At 35.7% G+C, this 22169-nt stretch overlaps 1 protein-coding gene across 1 annotated transcript; it reads right to left on the bottom strand.

The window, feature by feature from the left end:
• Window positions 1-5910: 5910 nt before the first annotated feature.
• On the bottom strand, window positions 5911-6915 carry LOC109021954. The gene has a single exon (XM_019004703.1). It carries the CDS (start codon window positions 6913-6915, stop codon window positions 5911-5913), a length of 1005 nt encoding a protein of 334 aa, XP_018860248.1.
• Window positions 6916-22169: the final 15254 nt, after the last annotated feature.

Here is a 22169-nt window from a genome sequence, read left to right as displayed (position 1 = left end):
GTGGAGAAAATCCCTTTACACTCCTATTCTGATCTGAATCTGATCTCCATTAAACTCATGGTTTGCTTACAACTCCATTCAATATATTACCCATATCAATCTAATATCCAAAGATTGTTTTTTGTACTCTAATATTTTGGCCATAAGTTATCCACCAATATTGTTATGTGCTCTAATTTTTTTTTATCTAGAAATGTATTAATTTTGGAGCATTTGTCCCTCTAGTTTTCTAATTCCATGCATGATTCGATTATCAATTCTCACCTATATAACTTGAGTATTTGCATTATTTGTTCTATATTAGTTGGCCTACTTGAATTGTTGCATTTCTTGCTTATATGACTGCAAGATGATTGGGCATCTTCATGCTATAGTTTGGGAAATTGAATTTTCCACTTTACCATCACTACGTGCCATTTGTTTGATTACATTTCTGTAGACCATGTTTAATTTTGAATCAAGGGAAATGTATGTAGTTTCTTTATAGCCATAGCATCGTAGGGACATGAATGAGCTTGTTGTAGAAAATTATGTTTTTGTTGGTTTTCTGGAGGATGTGTTTTGAGACGGGATGGGGCCTCTTCTTATAGTGGGTAAATGTTCATTTACCAACTAATGATCATTTGTCACAAGGTTAGGGTCAAACATTTGCAAATTTTGTTTTTATGCCCAACATCTTAGTTGGATGTTAATTTAATTTCTTTTTTGCACCTATATTTGATCATCTAGGTTAAGCTAGCATTATCACGTTTTCATTTTCTATGAATAACCTAACTATGAAAACTAATTAAGCAATATATATAGATAAGACTGTTTAAAACTTCAAATGGCACTCACATAGTATAATAATGCTTCATATCATACAATGATGTTATTATAAAATCTATTAAAATTATCTTCATCTCATATACTTCCATGCATTTGATATAAATTCTATAAACCACTTGTATATGGTTCAAATCTTGAACTCAGCCACTTTCAATTTGGATTTCTCGAGCTATTACTTGACCGCCTTTTTAAGGTCTTATTTTATCAAACATAAGCCAATCTAGATTCACAAGTTGAGTTCCTTTTTTATTAATTATTTTTTATCTGATAATTTTTTAATATGAGCCCCTAGTAACTTGTATGATTTGAGGGTAGTTGGAGCATCTACTTTAGGGGCATCTGTTAGGAAGTTTTTCATCAATTGGATGTCATCATTATGTCTATAATTTTTTTAAGACAATTAGCAAGTAACATGATTTTAACTATAAAAGGCATATTAATTAATATCATTGCCCGAATTCTATTAATTTCATTTTTTTTTTATAGAAGAGCCAAAGTCATATGTCCATGAGTGACCCATTCTCAAATTTTATTAATAGCCCTCACTTGTGGCGGAGGAATATCGTGGTTACAGACCGACACCTAGTATTACAAACAATTCTACTACCAGATGTCAAAATTACAAACAAAATTACAAACCTACTAAAACGGACAACCAATAAGAAACATTCCGCATGAACACGACACTAACGACAACGCAATGAAGGCAATCCCAGAATATCCAAACGGATTAAACCACAAAGCACCCTAGGCACCTCCCTAACAAATCTCCACTCAGAATTAAGACCCGACGCACCACTCCGCAGCTTTATTTCCCTCTCTATAAACATGACGAACAACGCACACCATAGAATCCATAAGAGCCAACGTATCTTCCCAAAAATCTTCCAAATACCACACACCACACCTTCTCCTATTCCACCACGAAATCACCACTTGCGAATCTAATTCAATTTCTACAAAATTTATCCCCAATTCCTTAGATGCTTTGAGTCCCTGAAGAACAGCTAACAACTCCGCTCTATTACTGGTTCCAATACCAATATAAGAATTAAAAGCATAAACCATAAGACCACGATCATTCCTAATGATACCGCCCACCCCTGAAGAACCTGGATTACCATGACTACTCCCATCTGTATTCAATTTAAACCACCATTGAGCTGGCTTTTGCCAAGCCACTAGCTTTAAATGCTTTCTAACAGGAACCAAAACTGGAATATTCAATGGCTGTAATACCTGTGAATCATGTCTGGAACAATTACTAACCTTTTTCATATCTCTAACTACTACTCCCATCCATCTACTAATAGAAAGCCGAACCGAAAAAATAGACTGAAACCTTCCCTCCATACGAGCAGTACAACGTCTAATCCAAAGATGCCAAGTAATAATAGCCGGTAAAATCCCCACTATTATTCCCAGTTGAGAATTAGAAGATGCCCTTCGAAACCAAATTTGTACCGTCTCCCTCCAAGTACGACCAATAGGAATACCAAAAATAGATCCATAAAAATGCCATAAGGCCGATGCAAACTCACCTGTAAGTAGCACATGATCTTAATCTTCATAATTACCTTCATCACAACAATCACAACGAGAAACTATCTGGATCCCAATGCGCCGAAGACGATCATCAACACTTAATGCCATGTACCACACCTTCCACATTAAAACCGAAACTTTAAGTAGAAGTAATTTATGCCACACCCAAGGATGCCACTCCATACTAGATCCTTGTACTCGAATGTAATCCCAAGCGGATTTGGTCGAAAAATTCCCACAGTCATTCTTCATCAAGATCAAGATATCAGATCCTCCCTTACACCCAGCCAAAGCCTCAACAATATTCTCCACATTATCCTGACCAACCAACGTACTCAAAAACTCCACATCCCAACTATTGGACAACTTGCACTCTTTAACTTTCAACATCGGATTACCCACTATCTGGAACTCATCAATTAGAGGACCCCCATCTCTCCATTTGTCATACCAAAATAAAATATTTCCATCTCTAACTCTCAACTTAGCATTATTAAAAACACTCGGAACACTTTTGACAATCATTTTTCAAAACCTCGTACCTTTTCTCATATCAATAAGACACCAACTCGAAGTTCCCACATATTTTCCCTTAAAGAAACTAGCCCACAGGGATTCTCCTTTCAAAAGATTCCATGCAAACCTCATGTGCAAAACTTTTTGAATATCTCCCAAATTCTGCAAACCAAGACCACCCTCCTCTATTGGCTTACAAATACTCTCCCATGCCACCCACTTTTTTTTTCCTTTTACCATTAATCTCTCCCCAAAAAAATGTGCTCAACATTCGGTTTAGTTCTTTAATAATAGATTGAGGAACCTGCAATACTGCAAATATATGTAAAGCCATACTAGACAGCATATGACGAAGTAAAATTAAACGCCCACCCGCTGATAATAATTTCATTTTCCAACCACTGATTTTATTCCAGACTTTATTAATCATCTCCTCTAGATGCTCATGCTTAAGACGCCCTAATACAATCGGCACCCCAAGATATTTAAAAGGAAACAAACCTTCAGAGAACCCTGTCAGCCTTTTAAGAGCTCTCATTCTTACTAACGAAATTTTAGGAGAATAAAATATAGCCGTCTTTTCTTTACTAAGTTGCTGACCTGACCAATTTTCATATTTTTCAAAAACCAACAACAGTTCCTTTACCGATTTCTTTCCTCCATTCAGAAAAATAACAATATCATCAGCATACATAAGGTGATAAATATGAGGAGTACCTCTAGCTTGGAAAAATTTTCCAATCTTTTTTCCAACAAAGCTTTGTTTCAAAAGTCTAGAAAGCACTTCTTGAAGGATAATAAAGAGGTAAGGCGAAAGGGGATCCCCTTGGCGCAAACCCCGCCTCCCTTGAAAGAAACCTTTCATCGTACCATTAAGCATCACAGAATACCACACATTCGAAATACAAGCACGAATAAGATCACAAAAGGAAGAAGGAAAGCCAAAACACCTCAATACCTCAATACCTCAATCAAAAAGTGCCACTCCACCCGATCATATGCTTTAGCCATATCAACTTTAATTATTATATTACCACCATGTGTCGTCCTCTTCAGTGAGTGAACCATTTCCTGGGTAAGACTGATATTCTCAAAAATACTCCGCCCAGGTATAAACGCTCCTTGCTCTAGAGAAATCATTTTGGGAAGAAGACCTGTCATACGATTCACAATAATTTTCGAACAAATTTTATAGAAAACTGAACAAAGGCTAATTGGCCTAAATTTATCAAACCCCGAAGGCACATCTACCATCGGGATAAGCACAATGAAAGAAGCCGAATAAAATCTCGGAAGGCGTTTTGATAGAAAAAATTCTGAAATAGCTTCTAAAATCTCAACTTTAACCACCTCCCAGCAACTCATAAAAAAACCCACGCCAAAACCATTTGGGCCCGGGGAACTATTAATAGGAATAGTTGATCGAGCCTCTTTCACTTCGACCAACGAAGGGATCCCACAAAGCCGAACACAATCCTCTTCATTAATAACCGACGATATCAAACTAGTTAAATCAGGCACCTCCCTTACCGGATTAGATCTCTGAAGAAACTCAGAAAAATAATCAACAGCACCAAGATGAATTTCTTCCGGAGAATTAAACTCCATCCCATTCGAAGTTCTCAACTTATGAATTTTCCTATGCCTTTTATTAGATAACCAAACATGAAAGAATTTTGTATTCCTATCACCATCCATTCTCCACTTGATTTTAGCCATCTGCGCCAATCTAATATCCTCCCTTAGCCTCCAAGAAGACAACTCATTAGAACACCTCACTAACTCCCTTTCAATATCATCATCCCAATCTCTCTGCAACAAATTTTCCAGACTCTCAACCTTATCTTCAAGAATAGCAATCTGATTATTAGTTCTCCCAAATACCCTCTTGTTCCATTCACGTAACACCACCTTAAGCTTTTTAAGTTTGCTAGCTAATTTAAAAAGCCCCGAACCTATGACCGATTCAGACCAAACATTTTAAACAAAATTCATAAAATCCGGGTGCTCAACCCACATTTGCTGAAATCGAAATGGAGGGGGGCCATAAGAGAAAGGATCACTTAAAAAGTCTATAAACATAGGACAATGATCCGACGTTGTCCTTGGAAGATACAAACAATGAGCATTCGGGAATAAAGACAGAAAATTTGCATCAAGTAAAACTCGATCCAACTTTGCCCAAGCTCTAGATAAACCCTGCTGACCATTACACCATGTAAACTTACCTCCTTGTGAATTCATTTCCATCAGCCCACCCTGATGAATCCATCTATTAAACTCATCCATTGCAACTCTATTCCGCGGACGCCCACCACACCTTTCACATCCGACCGAATTACGTTGAAATCACCAGCAAACAAGCACGGCTCCACACCCATTCTATCCGAATTCAACTCTTCCCAAAGCATCTGTCTTTCATACCTATTACACTTAGCATAAATAAAATTACCCAAGAAATGACAATCTCCTTCGGTAATACGTAATGACACAAACTGCGAACTCATGCGGACCACCTGCACATCCACTTCATTTTTCCAAAACACCCAGATTTTTCCACCATCATTCTCATTTGTTATCACCTTATCAAACTGCAATAACCGCATGAAACTCTGGATTTTATCCACACTCTGAAAAGGTTCCAGCAACACTACCAACTTTGGCTTATATTTAGACAGCAGTTTTTGTAAACGTCTCTTAGAAGTACCTAAACCTTTTACATTCCAGACTAATATTGAACCAGTCATTGAATAAACTTCTGTGTTCTAGTGATCACCCGCCTGGAACTCCTGATTTTCTCAAACTGCCGCTTTTGATATTTTCGCTTTACAATTTCATCTTCTACATCCGAGTGATATTCCTTCTCCTGCAAAAATACTTTCGCATTTTTCTCAGGTTCCGGATCAGACATCGAACCATCTTCCAGATGTACCTCTTCCTCATGAACATCATTAACCTCCCTTTCTGCAGAACTAGGAATTACTTCCCCCTCCCTCATGTCTGCTTCCAACTCTGTTTCCCTTAATCGGTTCGAGCAATCCAATTTCCTTCAATACTTCCTGGGTTCATATCTTTCGCAAGATCCAGAATCTCAAGATTTTCCTCTTGATCCTTTTCCGGTTCCAACACCTCAACCAAAAGAATGGGATCAACTAACACCCGATTCTCCTCAGTTGCTTTGTTTGTTTCAACTTCTGTATCTTCAATAACTGGGTTATTAATCTTGTCCGTCGGCTCCTCCACAATCGGTTCTTGTTGCCGAACCCACACATTACTTCTTGCACTCTTTTTCCCAGCACGGCAAGTCTTTAAGTTATGCCCCTGTATTTTACATTTAGAATAAAACGCCGGCAAAGTTTCATATATAATTTCTTGCTTTCGGCTAGTTCCCAAACCAGGCATCCCAATCCAAAAATAAGGTAACGGTTTCTTAGCAGCATCCATTTCGACACAAATACGAGCACCATCGGTTCGAGTAACACAACGAGTAGAGTTATCACTTCTAATAAATCTACCAATAGGGGCTGTAAGAATTTTAAGGAAGGATTCATGATAATAGTTAGGAGGCAAACCTGGAAGTACAATCCACATCGGTACAATCGAGGGTTCTTCTTCTTCTTTAAAGTCTGGAGTCCAGTGGAATGGACGGTAAGGAATCCCATCTATATCATTAACTTCACGAGACAGAGCCTTCATGCAGTCTTCTTCCGAAACCATTCTGATAAAAACATTCCGAGGATGCCTCATATTGGAAACGACTGGAATGCCATCAAGATTCCATCGCTTATGAATGAAGGCCCGAATTGCATCCAAGGATGGTCGGTTCCTCAAAAACTTCAAAACAATCGAGTACCGAAAAGGCTCGGCAGATCGTTGGACTTCCTCCTTAGAAAACTGGAAAAAAATTTCACCATCCTTAGATTTCAGCAGACGAAACGCCACAGACATTTCTGGAAGAGGCTGAGGAACCACCGATACTAGATCCACGAAGGGCCGTTGACCTCCGTTGTTAGCAGCAGCAGCCATTACTTGCGTCAAACGTAGCAAGAAAAAACTTTCAAGAAGAAAGCCATTCTTGGAGCGTTCTTGGAGCGTCGTTTAGCATTCTTTCTATCAGAAAAACTTAGTGTGTCATTTGGTCAATAAATTAATTATAATTCAACAACGTACTTAAACATATATGTGGTGGTTATCCTACATTAGTTTCAGCTCATCGTAGTGATTTTATGAGTCTATATTCACCAATTAGTATTTTATATGATATTACTCATAAACCGCAATTTTAAGGCAGATTCTATTAAAGAATGTATGTGACCATTGAAAACCTATAGCATCAATGATAGATTGTTTTTTTCTTTTTATTTTTTATTATTTGCAATAGAGACTCAACCAATATACAGTCTATGATGTGGAATCACATATACTTGATGTGTTTCCTAATTACCCAGTTCTTAATCATTTATGTTGCATATCATTAGATGAACAAAAGTTGGATGCATGCCAGAGATAGGTTTAGGTCAACATAATATGTCTAAGGGGTTAGACAATTTCTCACAATGGTTGGAGCTCACAATGACAGAAACAATCGAGTGAGGTGTCTGTGTCAAAGATGTTGTAATTTTTTGTTTCTTCCTATCAATGAGGTGGAATGACATTTATTAATTACAGGGATGGATCCAAATTACACAGAATGAATATTTCATAAGAAGCAAGAATATCTTAATTTTAATGAAAACGCCGGAGAGGATAGTGAAAATGGTGATGATGGTTTCATCGATGACATCCATGAAATGTTAGGTGATATTCATGCTGCTACCGCCGTAGGTGTTGATGAAGAGATGGTTGCACATAGTGGGGGTCCTAGCTTGATGCAAGCGGAACCAACCACTTTTGAGAAACTGTTGGAAGATGCTCGGTGTCCATTTTATCATGGTTGCACGACCTTTTCAAAACTATCATTCATTGCGAAGTTCTACATCAAAACAGTTGGTGGTTGGAGTGTAAAGTCCTTTAACATACTTATTAAACTTTAGAAGACTGCTTTCCCTAATGCACCATTGCCTAACTCTTTTAATGAAGCACGATCCTTAAAGTGAGGCTTGGGATTTAAATACATTAGAATACATACAAGTCCAAATGATTGCATACTATGTTGGAAGGAAAATGCCAACAAGCAAGAGTGCCCAAAATGTGCGGCATCTAGGTGATTATCTACGTCATGTTGACGACGACTAGTACCCCAAAAAGTACTACGATTTTTTTCACTAAAATCGACGTTGCAGAAATTATTCATGTCCAAGAAAATAACAACTAGTATGAGGTGGCATCAAGCACAAATGGTGGGAGATGATAACACTTTGAGGCATCTTGTCGACCCTGAAGTGTGGAGGAAATTTTATAGAGACCATCCCTGATTTGCTAGAGATCCTCGCAACATTCGGCTTGGTCTTGCTAGTGATGGCTTCAACCCTTTCAATAATATGTGTAAACCATATAGCATATGGTCAATGATTCTAGTTCCATATAACTTGCCACCGTGGTTATGCATGAAAGATCCGTTCTTCATGTTGTCATTACTCATACCTTGTCCTAAGTCACCTAAAAATGAAATTGATGTTTACCTACGCCCATTACTTGACGAACTATCAGATTTGTGGAAAAATGATATAGACACGTACGATGCCATGGTAGGCCAAACATTTCGATTGTATGCAACTTTGTTGTGGATGATTAATGACTTCCCTATATATGGTAACCTGGCTGGAGCACTAAAAGAAAGTTGGCATGTCCAGTATGCAATATGGACACGGAGTCTATGTGATTGACCTATGGTTGTAAGCATTGTTACATGGGTCATCACCACTTCCTACCATCAGGTCACATCTGGAGAACAAAGAAGACTATTTTTAATGGTAAAAAGATCACCGGATGTCACCTCGACAGCTTTTAGAGAAGAAATAATGCTGCAACTAGATAACATTGATCCTGTGCATTTTGGGAAATGTGCAAAAAGGTGAAAACATGGCCCTCGTGAGTTAAACTAGACCAAAAAAAAATATCTTCTTCAATCTTTCCTATTGGTCATCTCAGGAACTTAGATATAACCTCGACATGATGCACATCGAAAAGGACATTTGTAAAAATGTCATAGGTACATTGATGAATATTCAAAGTAAAATAAAATATAATATCAATGCTCGACGAGATTTGAACTTGGTATCAAGAAATAGTTACACTTAAAACAAGATGGAGATCGAGTTACAATCCCTCATGCCTACTTCATGCTATATGGAGATGAAAAGAAATTGTTCTGTCACTGGTTGAATAGTGTCAAATTTCCAGATGGCTTTACTTCTAATATTTCTAGATGTATTAATGTGAATGATTGTAAAATCTTTGGAATGAAAAACCATGATGCCCACATTTTCTTGCAAAGGCTATTGCCAGTGGCAATCGGTGGGTAATTAAAATGTGATATACGTTTAGCATTGATGAAGCTTAGCACGTTTTTCAGGGAATTCTGTGTACGAACGCATAAGAAGTGGTGAAGCGTCTTGAATCCGATATTATCCTAATTCTCTGCAAGCTTGAGATGATATTTTCACCAAGCTTCTTTAATGTAATGGCCCATCTAGCCATCCATTTGTCCTGGGAGTTGTTACTCGCTGGACCTATTCAATATAGGTGAATGTATCCATTCGAAAGGTATTTGGAAAAATTTAAGCGATACGTTAAAACAAAACTCGTCCAGAAGGATCCATTGCAGAGGCCTATATTCACGTAGAATGCTTGACATTCTTGTCCATGTATATGCATGATGTACTCATGTTGTTCAGTCGATAAGATCGAAACATTGATGTTGGTGTTCAAACATCCGAAACAACTAAGTTCCTCAATTTTCTCGCAGAAGTTGTGCCTAATCTGTTTTTCGACACCTATCCAATTAGAGACAAAACTATTTAAGATTACGAGATGGTACATCCTCAATAACTGCACAGAGGTTGAGCACCACTTGGAGTAAGAACCTAGAAAACTCTTTCTTTGAATAAACTAACATATGACCCCATTCAGTTACTTATTCATTACTAACTTTATGGTTGTTGTTTTAACGAAATAAATGGTTTGCTATTTGTAACGAGCACTACAATATGTTAAAGGACTAGAGCATCTCTAATATTGAAAGGAGACATGAACCTAAATTTCCAACGTGGTTCCAAAACGTAATTATTGGCATTAGAAATGACAATCAAACATAATCGTTGATCTTTACTATCTGAGAATTTGTCCTTTGTTGCAGGTTCAAGTTTAGCGTGCCAATGATCCTAACCAAGTATCTGATGATCTTTATGCACTAACTTGTAGTCCTGACCCTTGGGTCACATCCTATTAAGATTGTATAATGAATGGTATCAGGTTTGGAAAAGTCTAAACGCAGGCATGATTTGGGCCTCCCCACAGACGACTTCCTACGTGGAAACAAAATACATTGTTGTGGAGTAAATAAAATGGTGCATTTTGAGTCCACTGATATGCTTGCCTTCTGGAAACAAAACGTGTGCATTTTGCATTGTTACTTTGATCCGTCTCCCTCCCAAGAAATCTCTGCTCTCTTTGCCCCTGCGATTTCACATTCTTCTTTGTTTCTCCCCTGTTTCTTCCGATCTTCTTCATCGTTTCTCTTCGTTTCTCGATCTTTCTTCCCCTTACTTCTTCTTCATTTTTTTTTTCGTTTCTCCTTCCAGGAATCTCTCCCCTGCTCGATCTCTCTCCCAAACCTAAACCTAACCCTAACGCAGTTGTGCGACGCCAAGGAAGATTTGCACTCTAGCTATCCACCAAGTGGTGCCATCCTAAGTAACTTTCTCAACCCTATATACGTGTACATAACCAAATATACGTGTATTAATTTGTAAGAATCTCTCCATTTCATGCTATTCGTTTGTTAGAGTAAAATAGAAGATATTTTTTTTATCATTTGAATATCCAATATCTTAACTTAAATCAATATGGTACATTTTATTTGAAATTGGAAAGTTGTTGGATGGAATTTGAAATTTTCATTGCTACTATTTTTATCCACAATATCTATGTTTCGTTCTTCGCAAATCTGTATTGTTTTCACTACTCTTTTTAGCTTTTACATGTCGGTAGTTAACTGAATATCTCATCACTTTTCATGTACTTTGAGTTACAAGATTATACATATTATCAACATGAGGGGGTTTAGGAAATGCTAAATTAGTCCAAGTGCTACAAAAAATGCAGAGGTTTTAAGTCACTTCCAATATTTTTTGCCTATTTTTTCTCAATCTGCTTAAGATTCATTATTGGTTCTATGAGTTTACACAACATGATATAGTTTTCTCTTGTTCTTTAACTGTAGGTCACAATAGGAGGCAGTCCTTGTCCTTCTCCTTAAGCTCTTCTTCACTGCTATAGAAACATGCCTAGTCTTCATCTTTACTCTCATTTGAAAGACACACCCATAACTATTGCTTTTTGACAACATCAAATACCAATCACTTTTTCTAAAGCTAAAATTTCATTTAGAAAAAGTCTTTCATTTGCAAAATATGTATGCTTAACAACTGCGTATTGTTTGTTTAGAAGTCCATAGGCCTCCCAACTGTGTATTGTTTTTGTGCCTTCATGGTATGCTTAACAATTGTGTATTTACAGACATCTTAGCTATTCCGCGATATGGTCCTAAGAAGCCCAGAGGCCTCACATGAGGTATCAAGTTGTATTTACTTTCTTTACTACTTTATTAAGTTAGCTGCTACCCAAAATTTGTAAACAACCATTGTTATATCGACTTATTATATACAAATAATTTGTTAGTCGTTTTATCCCAAAAGTATCCCTACATTTTTTTCTTTATTTTTCCCCCTCAATATTTGGTTTTATCTTTTAAGATATTCAAGTAATGAGGGTCCTAAAGTTTCATCTCTTGGCTGTTGACATAGGAATTGAGAGCTGATTACAAAACCAATTTTTCATTATTGTTTTCCTTATCTTTTATTTGAAATATTGGAAATTTTATGAATTGTGTCTCATTCATAGCCTAATGAAACTTGTTACTGAACCATGAATTCTATATTAAAGTAGTGAGAAAAGTCTAGATTAACTAAACCATAAATTTTGCAAATGAAGGGTTTGCACACTACAATATACAAACTCATTGACTATATTATTGGAGGTGCTGTTGTATTTTGTTGATAGATACAAGAATGTCGTCATCAGTTTCTTCAACATCATTGCATAATCATACATCAAGCAATGTCCCAATGTACAATTGTGGGAAACAAGCTGTACTTACAATATCAAATACTCGAAGAAATCCGGGACGAGCATTCTTTGGGTGTCCACTATACAATAAAGAGGTAGACAATTAATAGTACTTGCACGTTTCTGTTTTCATATTAATGTTTTATTCAAAATTTTGACGTCAACCATACTTGATTATTTATTTATAATCAGGGATTACCACACTGCAAGTTTTTCAAGTGGTCAGATAGTAATGAATACAAAGAGCAACCCTTGTAAAGAGAGAAGTAGAACTATTAAGGAAATGGGAAAAACTTAAAAAGAGAGAAGCATAAGTATTAAGAAAAGACGAAGAACTTAAAAAGAGAGAATAAGAGATAGGGAAGAGGGAGTTGGCACTCCATAACGATCAAGCCCAGGTTCGTAATCAAGAAGCTGACATGCGGCATGCACGCACACAAACTATTTCGTGTACTTTGGCTAATAGTCATAGTTATTTACTTGTATTTGATACACTCACTGCGTTGACGAGTTTGTATTTGTATTTTATACAAACTTAGCGTTTGTAAGTCGAGACTTTAAAATTATGTATTTGAGACTTTATTCTGATTTGTATTTGATCTTCAATCCCGAGAATTTATTTTGTTTTAACGTGCCACTGCTTTTGAAAAAAGTATGTATATGCGTGAATATAACTTACCAGCCTGATCATTTTGTCAGAATATTTGACAGGACTAAATTACAGGTTTATTGATTTACTTTTTTTTCATCTGGACATAAGAGGAAATATCAAACAAAGTATAATCTGAACTAATAAACTAATGTCATTCACATTCAATCGAAATCACATAAATTGAGTGCCTGGATACAAACTCAAATTTACAGAAATAGCGTACTTGAATACAAAATGTGCAAAACGTGGGCTCAAATACTAAGATACGATACAAAACGTACACTTTCACCACTAATACATAACATACTCCAATTGTTCAACACCAACGCGCAAATTCTTACAAATCACTCCTAACACACAAATGCCAACAAACCACATTTAACCCAAATTCTAACAAATCACCACCATCAACACACAACATAAGTAGGCATAATGGATCTCTAAAATTTTGCTATAAGAAGCTGCTTGGCTGCGTTCCATCTGCCATCTCCGGCTGCGTTCCATCCATTCCTAGTTGCACCTGTGAACAAAATAGCAGACAAAGTAAGGCCCACATAAAAAACCACGAACTTTACAATAAAATGAATTCAAGTGGTAATTGTATACTTTCTTGTGTCTCCATTATTGGTTGTAGACTTTCTAGTGTCCCCATCACATCTTGTTGTCCAATTTCTTCTTTCACCATTATGGGAGTTTGTACATGTTCTTGCATCCTCATTCCCGATAGGCCAAGTTGATTTCCACCGCTTTCCAACAGTTTGGTGTCCAATATACGCCTTTGATAACATAAAAAATAATTAGAGTTCACAAGTAAGTGGAAATAATAGTATATTATCAAATACTCAAATATGAATATCAGGTAATAATGACAATAATTATGCTCTCACCAGTCTGCTTTTTCCCTTATCTATTTTCTTATTCACAGCCTTAGTTTTAGTTTTCTTCAATTGTTCCTCCATTGTCGACATCCTCCTCTTACATGGGAGTCTTCTCTTGCCTCTGACAATTGTCTACTTTCGCTGTTTTGTACACTAGAACTGACAGCTACACTAGAGCTAACACTACTTGCGGAACTAGACATGGGAGCAGAAGTAGAGATCTATGGGTGTTGCTGCAGCTTTTCAAAAAAAAATGTAAATATAAATAGTTAGACTAATATTCAAGTCTAACATTAGCTACAATAAATACTCTAAAAAATGATTATCTGGTTGCTCCATGGATATGGGTAAGCAATTGGAGGAGGTCTCATTATTGGTATGGCGGAACTATACAAGGCAGCAGTACTTGACACGACAGTGGAACTACTCAAGACAGCAGTACTTGACGCAGCAGCGGAACTACTCAACGTAGCAATACTTGACGTGGTAGCGGAGGTAGTGTTCCATAAGTGTTGCTGCAGTTTCCATAAAAAATTTAAATATAAATAATTAGATGAAATATTTAAGTTCAGAAAATTAAAGCAAACTAACTACAATAAATATTCTAATAAATCATCACCGGGTTGCTCCATGGATATGGGTAGGTAGTTGGACGAGGTCTCATCATTGGTATGGTGGAATTATACAAGGTAGCGGTACTACTTAGGGCAGTAGTACTTGATGTGGTAGCGACAGTAGAGCTTCATGGGTCTTGCTGCAGTTCTCTAAAAAAAATTAAAAATAAATAAGTAGACCAAATATTCATGTTCATAAAATAAAGTACATGATCTACTTTACCATCCAACAATCACCTGGTTGCTCCATGGATATGAGTTGGCACTTGGAGGAGGCACAAAAGATGGTAACCACGAATGAGGCACTGGATCGTAGTAACTTGCCATGTAATTTGAAAATTTTGGATACAGTAGTCTTGATATGTTCTAACATATAGCAACATAATGTTAATCAACCCAAGTGGACAATGACTACACATAAACTAAACACACACTAACTGTTGAAAGAGGTTTATAATACTTGGGTTGATGGATTGGTGGTAGGAGCTGTTATGCAGGATGCATCTTCTTTCTCTTTCTCCATTTACCTCAACAATGAAACCAAGTGGGTCTTACTTTTTACATAAATACTGCAGCAAAACTGAATGTAACTTTTTACGATAAATTTTTATATCAATCTATAGCAACATATATACACAATCAAGTTGGGCACTCAGCATTTTTTCACTCAGTATTTTTTGAGGAACCAAAATTACAATCAAGTTGGGCACTTTTTTAAACTGAATGCAAATGTTCATCTCGAAAAAAATCTCTCTTTCAGATGCAGGACAATGCTAATCATTTCCTAGTCATTAAAACTTATCAACAAGAAAAAATAAAATAAAAAACAAAAAGATTTAAACAAAAGAAATATCTTTTTTCTATTTTTTTCAAACAACAAGTAACTTAAGCACCTAGATTGAGCCGTGCCCACTCGATGCTCTAGATTGTATGGGCTCTCCCACTGAAAAAAAAAACACGAGATGGGATTCTCATCGGTAAATTCCCTCAATGACTTTTTTTTTTTATTTTTTTTTCATATATCATTATTTATATATGATAAATAATATAAATAACAAGTAATTTTCCGTGAGCTTTTCCATCCATCCAAACCAAACCTGGAATTGCCATTGCCACAAAATAAAAAGCCCAAAATACTATAATAAAATGCAATGAGTTTGAAATTGAAATAATATTACCAGGTTTGGTTACAGCTGGTGCACACCGGAGCTACAACGCCGAGGAAGAGAATGAAATGGTCACTCATGACATTTTCCCCTTCCGCTTGAATTGGGCAGCATAATCTGCTTCTAATTTTTGTTTCTCCCGATCGTTCTCTCCTTCTCAGCTTTTGTGTGTTTTTTTAATACATAAGTGCTGACATGGCAAAATGCCACGTCAGTGGCATCTGCAGGCAGGCACAGCGTTATTCTTGCTTGTAGCAGTACTCATAAGGTTTTATACAAAGCCTCGTGAACAAAAACCGTTGAACTCAAAATAGTGGTGTACTAGTTATGGCCGAACACAAAGCCAACATGGTAGATTTCTATGGCATACTAAATGACATCTTGGAGTTCTACTACATAGGATGGCGGTGTGTGAATGTATTTAAATGCCATTGGTTTGATGTTGGTGATTATCGAGTGATACGTGTCGGTGACCATACTACAATTGTGAATTTCAGTTGAACATGGTATAAGGATGAGCCATTCGCATTGGCATGCCAAGCTTCGCAAGTTTTTTTTTATCTCAAAAACACAAACTTAGGTGGTGCGTGGCATGTTGTGCAAAAGATAACGTATAAGAATGTGTATGACGTTCCACAGGTGCCACTAATTAGTGATGAAGATGATTCTAACGAATGTGAGGCATATTAGGACAAGGAATCTTCCAAACCCCTATGTGACATTCACTTTGAACATGATGGTCTTCAATCCCCATTGCTAAGGCAAGATGTCCAGCCAATGATGGTCCCCACATCTGCATTAAATGTGAGAACTAATGACATTCTTGATGAGTAGATGTTTACCAACGACAGGTCGGAGGACTGTGCTTCGAATGGTAGTGCTGAAGTTGATTTTTATTTGGCTAATGAAAACAATGTCCGAAAGATCGATGAAGAGACTGAGGAAGACTGTGCAAATAGTGATGACTCTAATGCAAACTAAGGTATTGTGTCTGCGTATCATTTATTAAAAAGCATGTATAGTTTATATTTCTTAAATTGAACAAAAAGGCTCGTTATTTGCTGCAAGTAATGGTGCCACCCACGTGGTTATGGATGGCAATACTTAAATTTTTCAACTATTTGTGAAGGAAGATTAGACATCCACGAAGAAGCCTTACACGTACTGGTATGCAATTAATATATCTACTTTGTATGTAACTTTTAATGATAGTTTCTCACAATCAATATATAAGAACTCACATGTACCATTAGATTTTTCAATACTGGCTTATGACATGATGAATTCTCTTATGGATTTGTGAGAGTATCAAACCTTATGGTCGAGAGTTTCACTATGCAGACTTCCTCTCCTAGCACAAAGATTGTAGCTAGAGATTTTGTCTTCTTACATGGGTCTTTTAACATATAGTTACATGGTCATGATGATTACAAGTCTTAACCAAGAATTGATGTTCACAAATGTGGACTTGGCATTTAGTGAAAACTATTGGTACAACAGATGAAGTGTAATTTGGTAATGATTGGTGATAATTGAGATAGATGGTTTTAACTTGGATTTAGATCTTGCATGTAAGTTGTTTACATTATATGAAATGATTATGCTAAAATCTTATGAAATGAATAGTTTGGTTTAATGGAGATGAAATTCTAAAACCATTTATGCTCTATTTATGCTTTGTTCCTGTCTCTTTTTGCATCTCTAAATCTTTAATATTCCTTTAAGTGTAGTTGTGTTTATTAGTCATGTTGGTGAAAATTTTGTTATGTAATTAATTTCCACCTTTAATTAGATTTGCCTAACAAATCCACTATTAGATTTGCCTATACAACTTGGTCACAGTAGATAATTAGTAAAATCTTTCTTCTTCTTTTTTCTCATGGGAATTAAGTAACACTATTTTCTTTAGTTTGTTTAAAATTTTGCGCAAATATGCTTGTCCATGTTGATAAATGAGAACCTATGTTGAGAAGTTGTAATTATTCCGCCTAATTTCGTTATACCACTGCAGATTTTGTTTTCCTCTCAACAGGGAAGAAAAAGAATCATGAGTGTTCAAATATCAGCATGCAAACTATGGATGTGTAAATTTTTTTCATTGTCAATGTGTTGATTTTCACCACTACTACTTGTCTCTGTTTTTAAATTTTTTAGTTATGAAGTTAGTATTAGAGCACTAAGATATCAAACTAAAAGGGAAACTTTAAGAATACTTAGTAGTAAGCAACAACAAAGGGAGAAATAAAATTAGAAGTAATATTATATATGATAAAAATAGATATATCACTATGGGACAGTTGCTCAACTCCTTAAAAAGAAAAGGGAAATTATTTATCATATAATATATTTACATTTTATCTACATAAAATGTATCATCTATCATATCACACATGTAGTTTTCAATATCGCTCATATGATCGTAGTTTTGATGCAGTTCAACCACGATGGCAAGAACAGTAAGAGGAAGGATACGTACATGAGGTGGAAGGTTAAGGAGGTCTGGATATGCATTAATTAGATCAGAAGAATCATAATCACAGTCTATTTTCCAATCACCCCCACCAATTCTAGACATTGATGGACAACAGAACCTCTTCATCAGATGATTCAACCCAACAACCAAATGTGGTTTGCGAAACTGAATTTTTGGATGTGGGGGTAGAGACAAGTACTTCGATAGCATTACTTCAAAAAACGTAATAATAAAATGTTTATAAGATTATTCTAATCTATCATTACTCGACATTAATTGAGTTTGCTCTTGATTTCATTACATAATATATAGTATGGACATACTTGTTGTGAGGGAGAATTTCTTTTAGCATCCGTGAGCAAGAAACGTGGCTGGGGACCAGCAAAAAGCACAAAGTTTGACAATCTCTGGAAGATTGGACCAATTTCTTTATTAATCAAGGACGAAGATAGTAAGGTGTCATGCTTGAACGCGACTATATTTGCTAGAATGGTAACATGTATAGTTAAGTATCATGCTAACATAAGTTACCATCGTTGGAATGAAGTGCTTGAGGACCAGAAAGAAGAGTTGTGTAATCACGTTCGTGTAAGAAAAGCTCATTTCATGCCATTAATGAGATGTGCAAATTAGAACAATTATGCTAATTATCTTTTCTTGTTTGTATCCTAGGCTGATTTTATATTACAATGGAAAAATGGAAAAAAAAAATAATCTTCATAGAACAATAACTCTACAACCACACAAGCAATTCAATCATTTCATTATGAGCTCCATAGAATCTACAATAGTTATGAATCTCATAAAGCAATACTAGTAGAAGGTATTGACAAGGTGGATGAAGATGTTTGGCGAAATTTATGTATGTGATGGGATAGTAAGGAATTCAAGGTACATGTAATGTCTTAATGATTCTAGTTTTTTAATTCTCCAAATTTCTCATCAAGGCAGCAAGTGTGCCACAATATATTGTGCTAATATATATATTTTTTAGTGTTGATAAATTAACAATTCTATATTGTTTGCCACATAGAATTGGACTCTAATATAGAGATTTTTTGTGTTTGGTGTTTAATCTCCACTAGGCATTGTCATTACAAAATAAGGCCGATAGGGAACTACTACGAACTAACCATACGGCCGGCAGGAAATCTTTTGCAAGACTATTAGAAGAAAAGGTAACAAATGGCCCGCTAGTTTAATCGATCACATAGAGAACTGGCCTTGACGTTTTCATACTAGTGTATATGCTTTCGCCTAGCTGATATAATCACATTTGCTTTTCTTGTTGCAGCGTGAGAGTATGCACAACCTAATTGATTTCTTTAGCGAGTCCCGTTGGTAAAAAAAGAAGAACAAATTTGTTACGGACATGACTAAAGATCTCTATGTGAGTAACAATAACATTGGGCTGTTGTCTGGTTTTTATAAATTCTACCTAGTTATGCTTATTTTTTATATTGGTTATAATCTTCTTCATGATTAATGAAATTTTTGTGCATCATTGTTAAGAATAAAATGGTGGAAAGGTTAAATGCAATGGACCCTGGGAATCAAACTCGAGAGGCAGCGGCGCTAATTTTTAAGGAGGTTGTTGGGCATAGGCCGAGATATGCCAGAGGATTGGGAGAGATGGAGATGTCTGAGTCGAATAGAAGGTCACATTGTGGTGTTGATGTCCAGGGGGGCCTCACAAGATGTTGAGTATTATATAGTACAACTTGAGGAATTGAAGTCAAATGTGCGGGAGCTATTGCAGAAATAAGCTAAGTTTGATAAATTCATGACCTACTCTATGTCATAACAGCAGTATTCACAAAGAGAGTCTCCAAGAGAGACCCAAGCTGTTGACTAAGAGTTTTCTGAACAATGTTTTTAGTATAAAGTCAATTTTGGAGAGGCCATGGTGGCAACTCTTTTGAAAATTGACGGGAGACAACCCTGGAGTGAGTTTTTGAAGTGATGACTGGGTGGTTGGAAACTTGAAATGTCAGGAGTGGGGGTCAGTACATATTTTGGTTGTGATTGGTGGAAAAGTTATTGAAATGGTAAATTTTGGTGCTAGCTAGATTGTCTAGATGAGTTATCAAAATATACTTGTTTTTGTGTTGCTTAACAGGTAAACTTGCAAAATACAGAAATGTGTGTTTGTTATTAGAGTTGTTTAGTTATTTTCTCAACTATGTGTATAACTATTTTTGACGTTGATCCTTTTTTTATGTTGTTGTGTTTTCTAGTTGTTGTGTTTTTAATGTTGTTTTTCATGTAAACTTGTTGTTTTTCATTTTGTTATGTTTTTTCATGGCAGTGCAAATTGGACACACACAACTATAAATATGTTAAAGTGTCGTACCACCATGCATATAAAGATTTGGGTGTTGATGAGAATAGCCATGCTGCACATATTGTGTATATATATAGGATATTAATTTTGTATGACTGTTGTTGAGCTGTTCTTCTTATTCTTTATCATTCCCAAAATATTACATAGTTAGGTTTACATAACATTTTCTCAAATGGATGCAAGAAATGACAACTTGAGATCTAATTCGATGAATATGAAGAACAGAAGCAACCTGAGCAAACAAACATTTCAAACCATGTTAAGATGCATTGAAGAAAGCATTCAATTTCCATTGATTAGCCTAGTACATGAGTTATGTGCTCTTCATGATTGTATAAAAGTTGTCTCCCACATATGTATATTTATATATATATATATATATATATAGCTTGCACCATGGTTGACTGAAGAACACTTATCACGATGTCTTGTATAGTTTGACATGGCTTTATGGAGTGTGTTCTGTTGTATGATGTCTAGTACTATGGGTACATTGATTAAATATATGTTTTAATATATATGTGTGGCCTCTAAATATTTAATTAAACTTGGATATTTAAGTTGTGTCTAGTATCTAGTATATCTATATATATTGGTAAGTGGCTACAGGGATATAAGTAGCAGTCCCATTCCACAAAACTACAGGATGAAGAAAAAAATAACCTATGGTTGATCAATTTAGCCACCATTAATTGTTTAACATTAGAATGTTAGTAAGTCATCATGATTTCAGGATATATAAATTGATCAAGTCATGTATTTCATTTCTAGCAATTTTGCTACAAACCATTAATCGCCATAACAAATGTTTATTCAATCCCTTATTTTTCCCAGTCCACTACAATAATTTGTGATGCAATTCAAGCAAAAATGACATAAAAATTGCAATGCTAACAAATTACATATACGTCAATATCATTTGACTAAATGCAATTCATTCGTATTTGCGACAAGGTAATAAGCGCCACAAAAACCACATTATTTGAGGCAACAAATTAACCATTTATGTCAATAATTTCAGGGTTGCAATAGTTTGATTTCCAGCGAAATGTTCATATTTGTGGCACTACTATTTAGTCACAAATATAATTGACCTTTATCTACAATTTACTGGCATTTACGACAAGGTAATATGTGCTACAAAAAATATTATTTGCGGCAATATCATTATTTGCGACAATACTTTTTGTGTTGGAAAAACTATTTTCCTGCAAACCTTTTTATATTTGCGACACAAATAGTTAGTTGCAAATACATATCTAGACCGCGTGGTCAGCCGTTTGCCTAATACGAATAGTGCATTTGTGAAGATCTTTATTGACGCAAATATGAAATAATTGTGGCAATATATATTTGCAACCATAAAAGAAGCTTGCAAATAAGATTTTGTTATGACGATATTTTATATTTGCGTCACAAAAATAATGTCGCAAATAGATTTTTCTCTACCATCGGCTTACTCTTTTACATCAAAGTTTTTCACAATGGCGGCGATATATTTCGCTACAAATACAAGATCTTTTTGTGACGTACACTTGTTTCGATGCTATAAACCTTTTGAGACGTTCTAGTAGCGTCCACATTGCGTTGATTGGATTTGGACGGAAATAATTATTAGCGTTGTTGTTTGAGACTTTCACATTGAATATATATGAGTATGTATAGATTATAGACAATTTTTTTCCTCTTTGGACTTGTTTAACTTTTTTCATTATTTCAATCAACTAAATCTCATTATACATTTTATTTAAATAGTTAGAGCAATATAAAACATTTTCGTCTTAAAATTTGGTGTCTATATATCTAATTCTTCTTATGATACATTAATCCCACTATAGGTATCTATAACTAACTTGTAAAAGATC

This window comes from Juglans regia, chromosome 10 (genome assembly GCF_001411555.2).
Source record: "Juglans regia cultivar Chandler chromosome 10, Walnut 2.0, whole genome shotgun sequence".
Classification (NCBI taxonomy): Eukaryota; Viridiplantae; Streptophyta; class Magnoliopsida; order Fagales; family Juglandaceae; genus Juglans; species Juglans regia.
This window is presented reverse-complemented; position numbering and strand designations above follow the sequence as displayed.

Coding starts and splice junctions, on each gene's coding strand:
- LOC109021954 (XM_019004703.1), bottom strand. CDS start 6,915: ATGGCTGCTGCTGCTAACAACGGAGGTCAACGGCCCTTCGTGGATCTA.